At 42.9% G+C, this 18,564-nt stretch overlaps 1 protein-coding gene across 1 annotated transcript in view; it reads right to left on the bottom strand.

Annotated features, from left to right (window-relative positions):
- Positions 1–18,564, bottom strand: part of LOC117362891 (guanylate cyclase soluble subunit beta-2-like) — a 79,675-nt gene that overhangs the window by 45,034 nt on the left and 16,077 nt on the right. Inside the window, exons 2-5 of the mRNA XM_033949979.1 lie at positions 14,983–15,056; positions 9,792–9,886; positions 5,095–5,255; positions 2,188–2,287 (exon numbers count right to left, since the gene is read on the bottom strand). Coding sequence (XP_033805870.1) covers positions 2,188–2,287; positions 5,095–5,255; positions 9,792–9,886; positions 14,983–15,056 — 430 coding nt within the window. The remainder of the gene's footprint in view (positions 1–2,187; positions 2,288–5,094; positions 5,256–9,791; positions 9,887–14,982; positions 15,057–18,564) is intronic.

Raw genomic sequence — 18,564 nt, 5'->3', positions numbered from 1 at the left:
TTGCAGAAATGTGGCCATGTCAGGCCTTTTTTGGTCAATAACCATCATCGCCATACTGGTCAGTCTCTGTCATTTGTTCAGTCTTCCTGGTGTCCACTGACCAGGTTGAACCTTTCCTTTCTATTCATTTTATACGTCTGACTAGATGTGTCCTGAGCACTGGGTTGAGATTAAAGCCCCCTGCTCTAAGGTATACATATTCAGGTTTTTCAAGTCTTCTCTCATAGCCTGTTTGTGCAAACTCCATATCATTTTTGCTACCTTCCTCTGTTTATGTCTTTCACGAGAAACATCCTTCAAAACTGAATACAATACTCCAAGTGGGACTCACTATAGCATGATTTATATAGGGGGAATGGTTATTCTAAAGCTCCAGATACATTAGATAGATTGTGAGCACACTGAGACAGACAGGGAAAAATGCTTGAGTACCTGAATAGATTCATGTAAACCATTCTGAGCTCCCCTGGGAGAATGGTATAGAAAATAAATAAAGCTGTAGGGCTGAATTATCATTGACGAGATCAAACATACCTAAATGTACAAGTGGGCCATACAATAATCCAAGTGGGGCCTCACTATAGTATGATTTACATAGGGGGAATGGTTATTCTAAAGCTGTATGGCTGAATTCTTATTGATGAGATCAAACATACCTAAATTTTTGTAGCACGCTTAAATGTTGTAGCACGCAACTGCAAAAGGGACATGCCCTTGGGTGGATCAAGGGCATGCCTTGCATTGCACGTGTAAGTTATAGAATACTTTAGGCACCAGCAATTACACCAGCCTTTGATATTGCATAAGTATTCACACTTTAAGTTAGGCGCCTGCATGTTGGCTCCGTGGCAATTTCACACACAAGTGCCATAATAGAATTGGCACAAAGGCCTGGATTCTGTAATCGATGCCATTGTCAGTGGCCGCCTTAAAAGTGGCTCGGGATCGCATGTCAATCAAACAGCAGCGCTGGGTACAGAACTGTGCTTCCAGCAAAGGTAGGCACCGGAAATGTAGGCCAGGATTTTCCTGGTCTCCATTTCTGGTGCCTACATATGATGTGAATCGCAGATCCATAGGCTCTTTAGGCCGCCTAATGCCACTTCTGGCATTAGCCACGCCCACAGTGGCGTTAGGCAGCCTAAAGCACCTATGGAGGTGCAATTCTGGTGCCAATTATTTAGGCACTGGTAGGTGCCTTGAAACTTAGTTTAAAACGTTGTTTCAATGGTGTGGGGTTTTTTTCTGAGCTTGGGTGTCTAAAAAAAGGGCATCATTTAGAGAATTCCCTCTTAGTGCCCAAGGGTTTGATGCCCTTTCTAGAATCTACTCATCATTGTTCCCTGTAAGTTGAGCAGGAGTCATCCAACTGCATTGCTGTGGTGGGGGGGGTGCTTCAATATTGTGTTTTCTATCACTAGGGACAGGCAGGTTTCCTGGAGTCTTGCAGTGCTTGTCTGCCCCTCGCTAGTAGAAATGTGATAGTGAAATAGCACCCCCCTCCCCTCTCACTGGCAGGACTGTAGATGGAGGACTCCCATTCAGCTTAAAGGGAGCAGTGACCTCCAGGTGTACGTATACATGCACTGACCAGCGGCAGTTTTGTAAAAGGTAGGGTTACCAGACGTTCAAGAAAACCCGGACATGTCCTCTTTTTAGGGGACTGTCTGGGCTCCCAGGCGGACTTTCCAAACCCAGCATTTATCCTGCCTGCCCTGTTGTTTTCTAGTTCTCTACTTTTCAGCCTGTAGCTCTAACTATTAGACTATTCCTGTTCAGTGCAAGATTGTTTATAGTCTTCTGCAAAGGAAGTTGGCTATCAACCAGTAGTTCTGTATTTATCACCTGGGCTTTGGGATCTCTCCCCCAGTAGATTTCACTATCAGTGGATCTTATTAGCATGTTGAAGTGAGCTGGCTGATGACACCCAAACGCTGCACACCGCTGGGATTGCATTCAACAGGGCTGGGCTCGCACAATTAATGTTAGACTCGCTGTGAGACAATTAGCATCTCACACAATGATATTTTGGCATGAGCAAAGCCTACAAAGACAGGTCCTAAAATAATACAATACAGGTATTATGTTTTTCCTGTGTTCTATGAATGAATAATACTGCAGATTTAGAGATCATTGCCAATAGCCATGTGAGTAAAGAGCTAACAATTTGGTACAGTTAAAGATTACCTGGAACAATCTGGCTCAAGCCATGCCTATCAGAGTAATAGTGAAGAAGCATTGATCCGTCAGTCCTTTTTTCCACACGAAATGATGGTGCATTCATTGCCTGAGAAGCCAAAGCATTTCTGTCACTACATGAGGTAAATTAATTTCATCTGTATACACGATTGTAGGCAGCTGTTGGCGTCCTACAGCTGTTTAATCAGCCAATCGGAAGACATTTTTCTAAAAATAAATAAATAAATGCTCCCCAGGCAGGCCGCCTATATTGAAGGCGCCTCCAGTGAGCCTAGAGAGGCCCGCAAGCCACCTAAGCTTGCCTAAGGCTAGGCAGTAGCCTTAACTGAACCTAGGTGGCCCTACACATCTCCCTAGCAGAACGGGAGATGCTTACAATGTAGGCTAGCAAAATGCTGGCCTACATGGTAAGTAGACGTGGCCGTTGTACCTAATCGCATCAAAGATCTCCTTGCCGTGATTAGTATAGCGACTAGGAAGATCCAGGTGCCTAAGGCCCCTCCCATTATAGGAGGGGCCTTAGGCGCTTGGGCCAATCAGGCACTAGGATCCTGTGGGTTGAGCAGGGTAGGGGCGGGTCCGCCTCATTTGGATGGAGGTGGGCCTGCTGGCCGGACGTGCGAGGAGCCGTCCGGTCCAACTTGCTGGTAAGGTCAAGGGGGGATTCCGTGGTGGTGGTGTTCGTTGGGGGGGTCCGGCAAGAGGGGTTGGGCACCTTCCTGCCGGCGATCTTAGGAGGGAGCCGGTGGGGGGGGTCAGCAGGAGGGGTTGGGTACCCTCCTGCCGCGATCATTGGGAGGGTCGTTGGGGGATCAGCAGGAGGGGTTGGGTACCCTCCTGCCAGCGATCTTAGGGGGGGCATTAGATGGTCCGGCAGGAGGAGTTGGGCACCCTCCTGCTGGCGATCCTCAGGGGGGCCGTTGGAGGGGGGTCCGGGGAGGGATGTTGGGCACGTTAAAACCGATTCTGTAACTGGCGTCTGCAACATGGACGTCGGTTACAGAATCGAGTTAACTTTGGGCAGGTGTAGGCCCAATTCTGTATAGGACGCCCGGGATCGACGTCCTATACAGAATCCGGGCCACAGTGTCCAGGGCTGTGCTAAGACAATCAGGGGCCCAGGATAGAAACTGAGGAGGAGATCCCAAAGCCTGCCTGAAAGCTATGCCTTCTACAACTTCAGGCAGGTTTAGGACAGGGATAGGCAATTCTGGTCCTCGAAAGCCAAAGGCAGGTCAGGTTTTCAGGATATCCACAATAAATATGCATGAGATAGCTTTGTATTTCAAGGAGGCAGTGCATGCAAATCCATCTCATACATATTCATTGCCTACCAAATCTCTACACTATTGACCAAAACCAGATACTTCATTTCCTCTGTCATTGACAAAAAACTTCCTTTGTCAATGGACAAAAAACTTCAAACTAAAACTAAACCCAGAAAACACCAAAATACAACAAACAAATACATAGAATCTTCAATCAACCTGAATGAAAGAAATTTCCCAATCAACCATACTATAAAAATCCTAGGAATTACCTTAGATCAGCAACTGACATTTAACGCCCACACCAACTTCTTAATAAAAAACTGCTTCTGCTTACTATGGAAATTGTGTACGCTAAAACCATACGTTGATTTTGCATTGTTTAGTTGGCTACAGTTAGGCTTCAGATAGGCTTAAATTAGGCTTCAGATAGGCTTAAGTTAGGCTTCAGGTAGGCTTAAGTTAGGCTTCAGATAGGCTAAAGTTAGGCTTCAGGTAGGCTTAAGTTAGGCTTCAGGTAGGCTTAAGTTAGGCTTCAGGTAGGCTTAAGTTAGGCTTCAGATAGGCTAAAGTTAGGCTTCAGATAGGCTAAAGTTAGGCTTCAGATAAGCTTAAGTTAGGCTAAAGTTAGGCTTCAGATAGGCTTAACTTAGGGTTAAGTTAGGCTTACCTGAAGCCTAACTTAAGCCTACCTAAAGCCTAACTTTAGCCTATCTGAAGCCTAACTTAAGCCTACCTGAAGCCTAACTTTAGCCTATCTGAAGCTTATCTAAAACCTAACTTTAGCTCTAATCCTAAAATCGCTGGATTATTGCATCCCATTTTTAAAAACTATCAAATTTGGCTGCCTATGCTTCAAGACACTATTTGGCACCACACCCACTTACCTCCTGAAACACTTTGTCCTACAGGACAATCTTCACTTCTCACACAGAACATTACTGTATACACATTTCTGACTCCCAAGGGATGTCACAAGATTCCTCAAGATACTTTCCTTTCAAGAAGGAATCTGGAACAATACCTTAAGTGACCTGCTCCTGAATTCACTGTCATACCATACATTCAGAAAATCACTATAAACCCACTTATTCAACAAATTTGTTTAAACGTCCCAGACCATCCAACTCTACCTCTACTTACACGCCCCTACTTCCTGTTGCCTATATAATCTCGCAACACAACTGTTTGTAAGCTCCTACTCAGTGCTAATGATGGAATTTCGCTGTATACTTTACTGCCTTTCGACTTGTAAACCATCTTGAACTGAAAAGGTATGATGGGATATAAATAAAGCTATTGTTATGATTATTATTATTTATTACCCCTGGCCTAGGGCAATTGCCCTGTTTGCCATCCCCTAACACCAGCCCTGCCAGTGTCCAGTGTATAACAATCAGTGTCAAATAGTGTCAAATACTCCATCAAAAATTGCAAAGACTTGGGGACATTCAATGAAGTTACAGGGAAATACTTTTAAAACTAAAAGGAAGAAACATTTTTTCACTCAGAGAATAATTAAGCTCTGGAATGCATTGCCTTATTACTGTTTTGCATTGAATTTATCAGTGTTTATGATAAGCTCTGTTGTCCTCATTCCTGGTTCAATGGAGAAACCTGACTGTACCTCATAGGACAATGCAAGATAACTGTGCAGAGCATCCAAGTTCTCGATGAATTCCATCAGGTTTCCTCCCAATGTCCGTAACATTCTGTCATATCCGGACATCTTACAAAAGCTGAAGAAATATGCTCCAAAAAGCTTTAGCACTGCTTCTTCAGAAACATCTGCATTATTAAGAAACAGACTTATCACCAGCATGTATTATTAAAGCATTATGAACTAACTTCACCCAGGAGGAGCCTTCAAGCAATTTGGTTCCACTAGAACAGGGATGCCCACACTTTTTGGGCTTGCAAGCTACTTTTAAAATGACCAAGTCAAAATGATCTACTAACAATAAAAAAATTTTTAAATAAAAACAAAGCACACTGAAAGGCAGAGAAAATGTTAATTATCATTCATAATCTGGGTTTTTTTCAATGAGGTCAAGGCAGATGACTCTATGCAATGTCACCTCAGTAACAACCATACAAAAATAGACAAATATACCCCCTGTCTTTTTACTAAACCGTGATAGCAGTTTTTAGCACAGGGAGCTGCACTGAATGCCCCGCCCTGCTCTCGACGCTCATAGGCTCCCTGCGCTAAAAACCGCTATTGCGGTTTAGTAAAAGGGGGCCATAGTGCAAAATATAAACAGCAGATATAAATTCTCAAAACAGACACATTTTGATCACTAAATCTATATATATAAAATCGGAGGTATGTATGTGTGTATGTGCCGCGATCACGCAAAAACAGCTTGACCGATTTGAACGAAACTTGGTATGCAGATCCCTCACTACCTGGGATGATATGTTCTGGGGGTCTCGCGGCCCACCTGCACACGTGGGCGGAGCTACAAACAGAAAATCAGATTTCACCCATTCATGTCAATGGAAAAAATGTAAAAAGCTACCATTCTCACTGTAATTCAAAAACGGCTTGACCGATTTGAACGAAACTTGGTATGCAGATCCCTCACTACCTGGGGTGATATGTTCTGGGGGTCTCGCGGCCCACCTGCACACGTGGGCGGAGCTACAAACATAAATTCAGATTTCACCCATTCATGTCAATGGAAAAAATGTAAAAAGCTGCCATTCTCACAGTAATTCAAAAACGGCTTGACCGATTTGAACGAAACTTGGTATGCAGATCCCTCACTATCTGGGGTGATATGTTCTGGGGGTCTTGCGGCCCACCTGCACACGTGGGCGGAGCTACAAACAGAAAATCAGATTTCACCCATTCATGTCAATGGAAAAAATGTAAAAAGCTGCCATTCTCACAGTAATTCAAAAACGGCTTGACCGATTTGAACGAAACTTGGTATGCAGATCCCTCACTACCTGGGGTGATATGTTCTGGAGGTCTCGCGGCCCACCTGCACACGTGGGTGGAGCTACAAACAGAAAATCAGATTTCACCCATTCATGTCAATGGAAAAAATGTAAAAAGCTGCCATTCTCACAGTAATTCAAAAACGGCTTGACCGATTTGAACGAAACTTGGTATGCAGATCCCTCACTACCTGGGGTGATATGTTCTGGGGGTTTCGCGGCCCACCTGCACACGTGGGCGGAGCTACAAACAAAAAATCAGATTTCACCCATTCATGTCAATGGAAATAATGTAAAAAGATGCCATTCTCACTGTAATTCAAAAACGGCTTGACCGATTTGAACGAAACTTGGTATGCAGATCCCTCACTACCTGGGGTGATATGTTCTGGGGGTCTCGCGGCCCACAACTCTATGTTGCTTGCTCAAGGGTGGGTTCACCCAAGAATTTATATGATCTTGCTCCAGGAGGTGAAACTAAAAATGTTGTTTATAATCACGTTTTGAGTTAGTTGTATTGTATTCATTTTGTCAAATATTTCACATTATAATTTGAATATTGTACTTTTTATTAAGCTGTAAAAAAATAATTTCATTCACCACTATAAAGTATCTTTATTTGAATCCATTTACAGTGTTATTGCTATAATTAAATACCCGTGCAACGCCGGGGCATCAGCTAGTTGAAAATAAAATCATTTTTCCTACCTTTGTTGTCTGGTGATTTCATGAGTCTCTGGTTGCACTTTCTTCTTCTGACTGTGCATCCAATATTTTTTCCCTTCTTTCAGCCTCCTGTATGCTTCCTCTCCTCCAGACCCCATTCTCTCCCCCAACTTTTTCTTTCTTTCTCCCTGCCCCCTTCTTTCTTTCTGTCTCCCTGCCTCCCTTTCTTTCTCTTTCTTTCTTTTTTCTTTCTTTCTTTCTTTCTCTCTCCATGCCCCCTTTCTTTCTGTTTCCCTTCTTTCTTTGTCTCCCTGCCTGCCCCCTTTCTTTCTTTCTCCCTGCCCTCCCCTAAGCCACTAGGTTTGCCGCCACTACCGCAACCATCAGGGAACAGACCCCCAAGCCACCGCTGCTCCAAGATCTCCCTGCAGAAGCATCGCTCTGACCAGCATTCCGCTCCCCGACGTCAATTCTGACATCGGAGAGGAAGTTCCGGGCCAGCCAGGCAGCGATTGGCTAGCCCAGAACTTCCTCTCTCTTATACCACTTTCTCTTTTACCACTTTCAAGTTGGATGATAGATTTTTCCTATTGGGAAAAGTGTGTGTATATGTGCTCTTTTGAATATACTGTAAATGTCACTTGCTGAAATCATTGGTCCACACAAATGTGCATGTTCAGAAAACATTCTGTTTTCTTTATATGCCTCATTACTTGATGTTCCATGAGAAGAAAATTGTGCTGTACTTCTGTTTTTACTTCATAGTAACATAGGAAATGACAGCAGTCTGCTCAACCATACACACTCTATAATTTAATCATTTAATTTAAATGGTCCTTTTTCTTAGATATTACTGGGCCAGAAACCCAGAGCTCTGCCCGGTAGTGTGCTTAGGCTCTGTCTACTGGAGTCTCCGTCAAACCTCGCCATCCCAGCCATCTAAGCCTTCGCCAGCCCATCCTCAACTGAATGTCCATATACGGGGCACAGACTGTGCAAGCCTGCCCAGTCTGCCCAGTTCCTTCAATATATACCCATTATTTTCTGATTCGAGATCCTCTGTGTTCATCCCACGTTTGTTTTGAACTCTGTCACCGTTTTCCTCTCCACCACCTCCCTCGGGAGCGCATTCCAGGCATCAGCCACCCTCTCCATAAAGAAGAATTTCCTAACATTACCTCAACCTCAAATTATGCTCTCTGGTTTTACCATTTTCCTTTCTCTGGAATAGATTTTGTTCTATGGTAGATTTTATATTTATTCCTGTTTTTCATTAATCTTTATGTCTGAACATTTATCCATGTAGTTTAGGATTGTATAGTCTCTTAATTTTAATTGAGTGTATTTATTTGGACAATTTAGGGGTCCTTTTACTAAGGCGCGCTAATTGAGTTAGCGCATGCTAAAGATTAGTGCACGCTAAATGCTAAGGCACCGATAGAATATATGAGTCCTCTAAATCAGTTAGCGCGCCTTAGTAAAAGGAACCCTTAAGGCTTAGTTGTTGGTTTTTAATTATTGTATATGTCTATATTGACAACTGAAGCAGCCTCTTAAGGTGAAACGTCTATATTGTTGTTGGTTTTTAATTATTGTATTGTAGTTGTTGTTTTTAAATTATTGTATATGTCTATATTGACAACTCTACCCCTGATGCAGCCTCTTAAGGTGAAATGTGGCTATGTTATGTATTTGGTTAAAAGAAAATTGCCCACCTCTACACCTGCTGGTCTGCTTTGTGTTGTTTGCTCATTTTAGGTAAGTTAATACTTTTGTAGGAAACTGAAAGTAGTGAAGAAAAATTATCTGCAGTTGTCAAGCACTGATGGGTATTATCAGTTCTCTAATATTAAAAAATTATAACATTTAAAAAAAGATTTTTGGTTCCTGGGACCAATAACAAATGTTGGTGAGTTAACGGGAGAGCATCTCTGATCATCCAAGCTTTGCCTGATTTATGATATAATTCTGGGCAGTATTATTGTGGATATCTGTGATTTTAGCTGTCCTGACTAACAACAACTGAATGTTTCATGCCTGGTGAAGATCTAGTTATCAAGAGAGATTATATTTTGGACTTTTGCATGGCGTCCATATTAAGAAATATACAGTACATTAACACACCAAATGCTCATGAATTCATACCCCTATCTGTATTTTTTTTTTCTGGATCCATAAATAAGCGTGCACAGTTGGCACCCCTAACTTCTTTTCTATTCTGGGTATGTCCAAGAGAATATGAGGATTCACATTTCATAAATACATTTATGTGATTAGCATCCCCACCCCCGCTGCCTTTTACTAAGCCGTGATAGAGGTTTCTACTGTGGCCTGGAGTGTTAAATGTTCCTTTGCTGCTCCGACGCTCAAAGAGCAGCATTGGAGCATTTAGCGCTCTGGGCCCCAGAAGAAACCTCTACCGCGGCTTAGTAAAAGAGGACCTACGAGGATCGTGACAGGGTTATCATACCCACACTTGTGATTATTCCATGAATTAGGGGGTGCAATTATATCACCTAATACTTTTTGATTTGCATCCAGTGCACTCCAGAATTTCTGGAATTGCTAAGAGGCTAGTGGAATCAGTCAACCTAGGTCTTCGTTTCTAGATCATCATAGGTCCAGTCGCATGCTAGAAATTAGGCTTCATTCATTCTAAGCAGAACTTCTAGTTCATGCTAACCAATCTTCAAGGTCATTAGGTTCACTTACTCAGCATCCTGCAAGCCTCTGTAACCAGTCTTAAAGTAATGACATCATCATAAACTTCATAAGTCATGAAGTTGTCTTGAACCTCCGCTTGTGTTCTGAAAGAAAATTCCAGAAAACATAGGTTAAAGTGGAAAGTTAAATCATTTACAATTTGAAACTCCTTTATGAGTAATGTTGTTAGCATTTATCATAAGAACATAAGAATGGTTCATAGTCAAAAGCACGCGACGACAAAGACGCGCTGACAACCCAGCGCAGACAACTGAGCGCAAGGCAGAAGCGCGCCGAAGAAAAACAGTATTTTAAGGGGCTCCGACGGGGGGTGTTGGTGTGGAACTCCCCCCCCACCACCACACTTTACTTAACAGAGATCGCGCCAGCGTTGTGAGGGGTTTGGGGGGTTGTAACCAGTGCTCCCTCTAAGCGGGCGGGTGTTGTGGGCAATTTTTTTTTTCGCTGTGCGCTACAAATATCGGGCGCCAGCGCCAACTCGCCCGATTCTCCAGTCTCGCCGCCCTGCAATCTCCGTACGCCGTGCGCTGTGACGTAAACTTGTGCGCTGCGATGCAATATTTTGTGCGCCAGCGCACGCCAGCGCAGCTTAGAGGGAACACTGGTTGTAACCCCCCTCATTTACTGGAAACTTAACTTTTTCCCTATTTTTTAGAGAAAAAGTGAAGTTTTCAGTATAATGTGGGGGGTTGCAACCCCCCAAACCCCCCACAATGCCGGCGCGATCTCTGTTAAGTAAAGTGGGGGGTTCCCCCCCAACACCCCCTGTCGGAGCCCTTTAAAATACTGTTTTTCTTCAGCGCACTTCCACCTTGCGCTGGGTTATCAGTGCGCCTTTGTTGTGCGCTCTTGACCTGTCACCCATAAGAATAGCCTTACTGGGTCAGACCAATGGTCCATCAAGCCCAGTAGCCCGTTCTCATGGTGGCCAATCCAGGTCACTAGTGCCTGGCCAAAATCCAAGGTGTAGCAATATTCCATGCTAACAATACAGGGCAAGTAGTGGCTTCCCATGTGTCTTTCTCAAAAACAGACTATGGACTTTTCCTCCAGGAACTTGTCCAAACCTTTCTTAAAACCAGCTACACTATCCGCTCGTACCACATCCTCTGGCAACACGTTCCAGAGCTTAACTATTCTCTGAGTGAAAAAAAATTTCCTCCAATTGGTTTTAAAAGTATTTCCCTGTAACTTCATAGAGTGTCCCCCTAGTCTTTGTAATTTTTGACATAGTGAAAAATCGATCCATTTGCATCCATTTTACTCCACTCAGGATTTTGTAGACTTCAATCATATCTCCCCTCAGCTGTCTCTTTTCCAAGCTGAAGAGCCCTAACTGTTTTAGTCTTTCCTCATATGAGAGTTCAATCCCCTTTACCGTTAGTTATAGCCGCTTAGCGCAGGTTTAGAATGCGCTAAAATTCTGCGTGTGCTAAAAAGGAGCCTAAGTGTATAGCCCCCGATGGAGACTGCCCTGACTTTATTGGTTGGGTTGAGAACTTTTCAGCGGCCCCTCATAGTGGAGTTTGCCACATGCCACTATCTTTCAGATCAATGGCTTATAGTTCAACAAGTTATAAATCACAGCACTTGAAACAGTCACAAGGCATAGTCCACAGTGCCAAAATTCATATTGCAAAGTCCAAGGCATTAGCCTAACCTTCTAAATTTAACACTTATCTAAATTTAGCACTTATCTTGAATGAAATCAAAATATCTTCAATCCATGAAAAATAGGTCCCTTAAGTGGAAATTTGGTATTTACACACATTTACACCTATTTGCCATTATTATAATCATTCATATTTCTAATCAGTGCATAAATGTTAGAACCTGCTTTATTGAATTGCCTCTTTAATATATCTGGTAAGAGCTTTCTTTTCACAAATGCATAAACTTAAGAAAATAAGAATAGCCACACTGGGTCAGGCTAATAGTCCTTCTAGCGTGTCCTTCTAGTGTGGCTATTCTTATTTTCTTAAGTTGGGTACAGGGAAGGGGTGCGTATGTGCAGCAGGGGGGGCGGGGAAGAGAGCAGGAGAGGGTCGCCGCTCACCCCCCGCTCTGCCACTGTCTATAGATCATCAGGATGTTGCACACACAATCGCTTTATAGAATACTAGCCTAAGTCCACCTAACTTTGGACAGGTATAAATGCGTATGTCCAACTGCAGGCAGTTAGGCATGGAACTGCTAGTGTTCCGTAACAGGTGCATGTAAATTCTGGGCACACCCCTGACCTTCCCCTGTCCACGCCTACCTGGTACTATAGATTAGAGGTCTGCAAGGGAATGGGGATCGCGGGAATCCCGCGGGACCCGCAGGAATCCCCCCTAACCCACAGGATTCCCACAGGGACCCCCCTCTAGCCAACAGAACTCTCACAGGGATGGAAGGCTTTGGAAGCAGGGTTCGTCCATATAATATAATGGACACGTCAGCCTTAGTAAAAGAGGGGTTTATAAGTTAATTACCTGAACAGAAAACAAAAAAAGGGTTCCACCAAAGAGATTCCACAAGGAAAACAGCAGCACAAACACAAAAGAAACTGTAGAATTGATGATCCTGTCAGAAGTTCTGGGTGTCACCTTAGACTCTTCTCTATCCTTCAACGAACATCTCCAATCCCTGGTGAAGAAATGCTTCTTCAGCCTTCACATGCTAAGGAAAGTCAGACCCTATTTTCACCAAAAACACTTCGCAGTCCTAGTACAATCCATCATCCTCTCGAGATTGGATTATTGCAATTCTATCTACCTCAGCCTAACCAAGAAAAGCCTCCACAAACTTCAGCGGATTCAGAACGCCGCAGCTAAGCTTGTTTTCGCAAAAAGCAAATTTGATCACGTCTCACCACTCCTGTCTAAGCTCCATTGGCTCCCAGTAATCCCCAGGATCCACTTCAAATGTGCGTGTCTGGCCTACAAGATCCTACATGGTATCCTTCCTGCCGTTATCCCTCTATCCTGGAACTCCCTAACCCCTACTTCCTCCAGATCCTCCCAAATTTTTAAACTATCCTTCCCTTCCATAAAAGGTATTTCCCATGCAGGCAAACTTGGGTCATCCCTCCCCTTTAGAATCACTGAGATCTGGAATAACCTCACCTCCCCACTCCGAACCTCAAGCTCCCTCCAACTCTTCCGCAAACACCTAAAAACCTGGCTATTCTCAAAACTGTAACACTTCCCCCCTCTTAGGCCTCTCACCTTCCCCCTTTACACCTAACTCTTTAATCTCTCCACTGTAGTTCCTCTCTCATCCTTCTTCCTGTAAACCGTGCCGAGCTCCGCATTCGTGGAGATGGTGCGGTATATAAACCCAAGGTTTAGTTTAGTTTAGTTTAAGTAATTTCTGCTTTTTATGGGGACGGGCGGGGATGGAGGTAATTCCTTGCGGGGACGGGTGGAGACAAAGAGGATCCTGACGGGGACGGGTGGGGATGGGTGGGATTTCTTTCCCTGTGCAACTCTCTACTATGGATTTTGCACACATATTTTATAGATTCTTGACTAAGGACAGTTATGTGCATAACTGCTAAATTATGCCAACCAGCACCAATTATACCCAACCATTTTTATTAATGGCAATTAGCATCTAATTATTCAATTACATTATACACCCAACTGACTTATTTTATAACTTACATGAGCAACTTTGCACAAGCATCAAGTCTGGCATGTACGTTTACTACTACTATTTTTTAAGTACCTTCTTACTTATCATTTATAATCTTAATGTATATTTTCTTCAAACCGCTTAGAACCTAACGGATGTAGCGGTATATAAGAAATAAATTACATTACATTACATTACATTACTATTATTTCTATAGCGCTACCAGATGTACGCAGTGATGTCACAAAGAAGACAGTTCCTGCTTGAAAGAGCTTGCAATCTAAACAGACAAGACAGACAAACAGGATGTCATGGATACAGTTAAGGGGAACGGTTAATCAGTGGGCTGGGTTGGAGGGCAGAGGAATAGGGTTAAGGATTGAAGACTATATCAAAAAGGTGGGTTTTCATTCTGCTTTTAAACGCAGGAAGGGAAGTGGATTGACGGACAAACTTGAGTAATTTATTCCAGGCATAGGGGGCAGCTAGATGAAAGGAACAAAGTCTAGAATTTGTGGCAGTGGAGGAGAAGGGTACATACAGCTAAGAGCAGTTTATCTGAGGAATGGAGTTTTTTGGGAGGCATATAAGGAGAGAGAAGAGAGGAGAGGTATTGAGGGGCAGCAGAATGAACACACTTGTAGGTCAGCAATAGGAGCTTGAACTGTATGCAAAGGCGGATAGGGAGCCGGTGAAATAATTTAAAGAGAGGGGTGGCATGAATGCAGGGAGAATGAAGGGGAAAGTGTGTCTATGGGAGCAGAAGGATTGGATTCCCAGCTTTGCCCGCTGCTCTAACCACTGGGCAATGCCTCTCTAGCCCATAATTGTACTAGAATATATGCAAAATTATTTGGAAAATGACAAGTTCCCTTTTGTGATATGTTCTTAGTCATCAGGAGACAGTAAAGAACCAGATACCCTGATTGCAGCTGGCAGATTTATCATTTGTGACTCTATTCAAACCAGAATTATACCTATATAGTTAAGGGACTAAAATTATGCCAGTGTAAACAAAATTTTTAACTTATTACCATTATATTTTATTTATGTATTCGGATGTATATCCCATTCTCCCAGAAGAGCTCAGAATGGGTTACAAGCTTACATGCAAAAATATAACTGTATGTCATGATATGATGGGACATAGCGGGTCGTGATCGTAGTTAATTGAGCCTAGCAAAACATAATAAGATATGGCAAAGCGTAGTGTATATCATGATACAACGAGACATAGCAAGCATGATCGTAGTTAATTGAGCCTAGCAATACACAGCAAAATATGGCAGGTAAGTACGATAGTAAATAATAATATACGACTGAAAAGGCATCGTGCAGTTATGAGGTGCCAGGTGGAATAGAGTATCGCATAGTATTGTAGGACATAGCGGAGGGTGATAGAGCATTTAAACACCTGACCATGCATGGCATGGGAGGGCAAAGCATTACAGAGTGTGACCATAGAGCATTACAACACATAACAGGACTTGGCCTGACAGGACCTTACATAGTGGTGCATAGTAGTACAAAATAAAGCATAATATGAAAATAAAGCACTCACCGAAGAGCCTCCCAGGTCTCCTCACCAAATTTCTCCACAACAAGCGATTTCAGACAGGTGTTGATAAATCCATACTAGAGTAAGTAAATAACAGATGTACTTAACCGCGTTTATATAGATTTAGCTCATACTTTTTTTCGGTGGCAGCTCAAGGTGAGTTACATCCAGGTACACTAGGGCCCTCTTTCACTAAGGTGCGTTAATTGATTTAGCGTTAATTGATTTAGCTAACCCATGCATGTTAGTCTATGGATGCGTTAGCGTTTAGCGCGCACTACTCGGTTAGCACACCTTAGTAAAAGAGGGGGTAGGTATTTCCCTGTCCTCGGAAGGCTCACAATCCACGTTTGCGTCTGAAGCAGTGGAGGGATAAGTGGCTTGCCCGAGATCACAAGGAACAAGGGTGGGATTTAAATTGGATTTCCCTGGTTGTCAGCCCAGTTCTCTAACCTCTAGGCTACTCCACTCCGCGTCTAGCATTTTTTGCATTAAACATGAAAATAAATTTGCACATTGAATAAAAACAATCATCTTTTGCTTAATATTTTGTATCAATATACTGTATAGGTGTATATTTCACAGCTTTATCCAACAGGTGTAAAACCCTCTGACTTACACATTGAGCCCAGCTTAGAACAGGAATATTTCAAAACTTAACCCTAGACACAAGGAACTTGTTCAGAAATAGCTACTCTGTTGGTTGGTTTGTTTTTTCAGAATAAGAAAGGCTATCATTGAAGGCTTTTACCATGGCTCTTTGGCTGGTCCTCCGTATGCTGTTGCTCCTTGGTTAGCCCTCCCTGTGTCCTTGCTCTGTCTCTAGAGCTGACTTGTCTGTGAGTGAGGTTTGCTTTGCAGCACTGTCACACAAACCACTGCTATTATTTTGTGGCTTGTACATATACTAGCACCTCTCCTAGCAATGGAGAAGGTGGAGTCAAAAAGGATTATTACATCCATGGGATTTGCCAGTTGCCACATCATCTTTTTTTTTTCCCCCTCTATATTTAAATCTTTTTACTGAGCAGTGACAACAGCAGGTATAACAATAGCAGAAAACAAAGTTTACAATAGCAACCAGCTACCGCGGAGGACTGGACTCTTATGTCCTCCACGATCAAGATCAACACTCCTACCCCCCAGAAAGAACCCCAACCTCCCCCTTTCCTCCCAACCCCTCTGAGAAAAATACCACAACACCCAAACGGGGGAAAGATAAACGTCAAACAGGTATACTCGATTATATTTGGAGTCTATTCAGGATATGGCTCCGACTCGCAGAGGACAAAATGTTCAAGTATGGAGTCCAAGTGTTGACAGTCTCTGCTCCGGCGACGAGAAGGACAAGCCAAACGGGCCTCTCAGCCCATAAGTTCATGAAGTCGATTCCTCCAAAGCCATAAGGAAGGGGGTTCAGAAGAAAACCAACAACATAAGATACATTTCTTCCCCAAAATGAAACATTTGCTAAGAAACAGTTTTTCTGAAGAAGTGTACACAGAGAATGAAGAAAAATGAGCAAATAACATAGGAAGCACCAATACAGGCACAGGAACCTGCACCAGGTCCTGTAAGAAGGAAGCCAGCGCCTTCCAAAAGGCCTGAATCCCCTCACAACTCCAGATACCATGAAAGTAAGAGTTAACCTCCACAGAACAACAGACACAGAGTTGAGTGCCAATACAGCCCATATAATAAGCCTGACTCTGGGAAACATAGGCCCGCTATTGTAAATTTTGTTTTCTGCTATTGTTATACCTGCTGTTGTCACTGCTCAGTAAAAAGATTTAAATATAGAGGGGGAAAAAAAAAGATGATGTGCGATAGTGACATTCTCGAAATACCAACTTTAAAGTTAGGATTTCTAGATTAAAGGCATCAGACACTCTGGGCTCCTTTTGCTAAGGTGCGCTAGCGTTTTTAGCGCACGAAGGAAATTACCACACGCTACGCTTCTAGAACTAACACAGCTCAATGCTGGCGTTAAGGTCTAGCACGCGCTATTCCACGCGTTAAAGACCTAGCCCACCTTAGTAAAAGGAGGCCTCTATTTCTAGGTTCTTCCCCATTTGCTCCCTTTCAGATTCATTCCCCAAAACCATTTTCAGGTTGTTATTGCACTGACAGCTTCCAGGGGCATCTCTCCGCATGGCCCCCTTTCACTTTTCTTTCTTTTCAATCTTTTCCCCACCTCCCCAGGCTATTTGAAAATTCCCATTCAATCATTTATTTGATTAGCTAGTTAGTCCATTTGTTTTATATCCTGTCCTCCTCAACGAGCTCAGATCGGGTTACAAGGTTGACATACAGTACTTAAATCATAGACAAACGTTATAAATTTACATGTGTGTAGTTTGATCATCATAGATTAACATATACAGAGAGTCAAGTTTAGTATGCAATTTGATCATCTTAAATTAACATACGTTTTTATCGTCCTAAGTTAACCTACATAGAGTAAGTAGATCTAGAGGACTGAAAAGGTGCTGGGGTTTAGGCATTCTACTTGGGTGTTTGGTTGAGGATGGGCTGGGGGAGGGCTTCAAAGGCTGGAATGGTTTAGATGGGCTGGAGTGTGCTTTGATGGAGACTTCAATAGATGGAACCTAAGCATAGGTTCTGGCACAGCAATTGCTAAGAAGAAGGAAAATTTAAATTAAATCAGTAATTTAAAGAGTGGGTAGGTTGGGCAAACTGGATGGACCATTCGGGTCTTTATCTGTAGTAGAGAATGACACGGTGACAAAATTCATCACCATTCCCGTCCCCGCGGATAACCGCGGGAAATAATCCCATGTCATTTTCTAGTGTCTATTTCAATCTCAGTCCTTCCACACCAGCATTCTTCAAAGCAAAGCTTGAGGGTCAGTGGTTGTGGCCATTCATACTCTGATTCTTCCCTCTCTCCTTAAAGAATGACATGAAGATGGTTATCCGCAGGGACGGGAACGGTGATGAATTTTGTCACCGTGTCATTCTCTAATCTGTAGACATCTACTATGTTACTATGTTCTACTATAAGGATACTAAGGAAGGAATTTATGGGAAGGGGTAAGTTTTTATTGCTTTCCTAAAGCTCAGAAGCCATTTGAGGGATCTGATAGGAGGCAGCAGTTGATTCTAGTAGATTAGTAGGTCATGTGCTCCTCTCATATGTTGCCTTCATATTGTGATACTTTTAGCATCCATCCATCCATCCATCCTGCAGTCTGTGCATAGTCTTAATGTGAGGCTTACAAATGATTAACACAAGCTTATAAAAGGAATTGAATCCTATTTCCAGTCCCAAGGAGGTCTCTTTAGTAATGATGACCAACCCATCTAGTAGTTCCAAGAGTGAAAGGGAGAGTCTGTAGCCTCACCCTATCCGGTGAAAGATTCCAGATCTTCTGTACTTCAAGGGGCCAGAAGCGGTCTCTTTGTGGTAAAGTTTGCTGTTTTTGCAGATTAGTTCTATACAGAAAGTTTTTTCTGTTTGTTTATTCCCTTCTTTATTTCTTCTTTCCATGTTTATAGGTTTGCAGTTAGATCTGATTTATTCCTTGGTACTGAGCCTAGGATCATTCCCTTGTGGTTATGGTT

The sequence above is a fragment of the Geotrypetes seraphini genome, chromosome 6 (assembly GCF_902459505.1).
Source record: "Geotrypetes seraphini chromosome 6, aGeoSer1.1, whole genome shotgun sequence".
NCBI classification, from domain to species: Eukaryota; Metazoa; Chordata; class Amphibia; order Gymnophiona; family Dermophiidae; genus Geotrypetes; species Geotrypetes seraphini.
The sequence above is the reverse complement of the archived record's forward strand: the minus strand, read 5'-3'. Positions and strand labels throughout refer to the sequence as shown.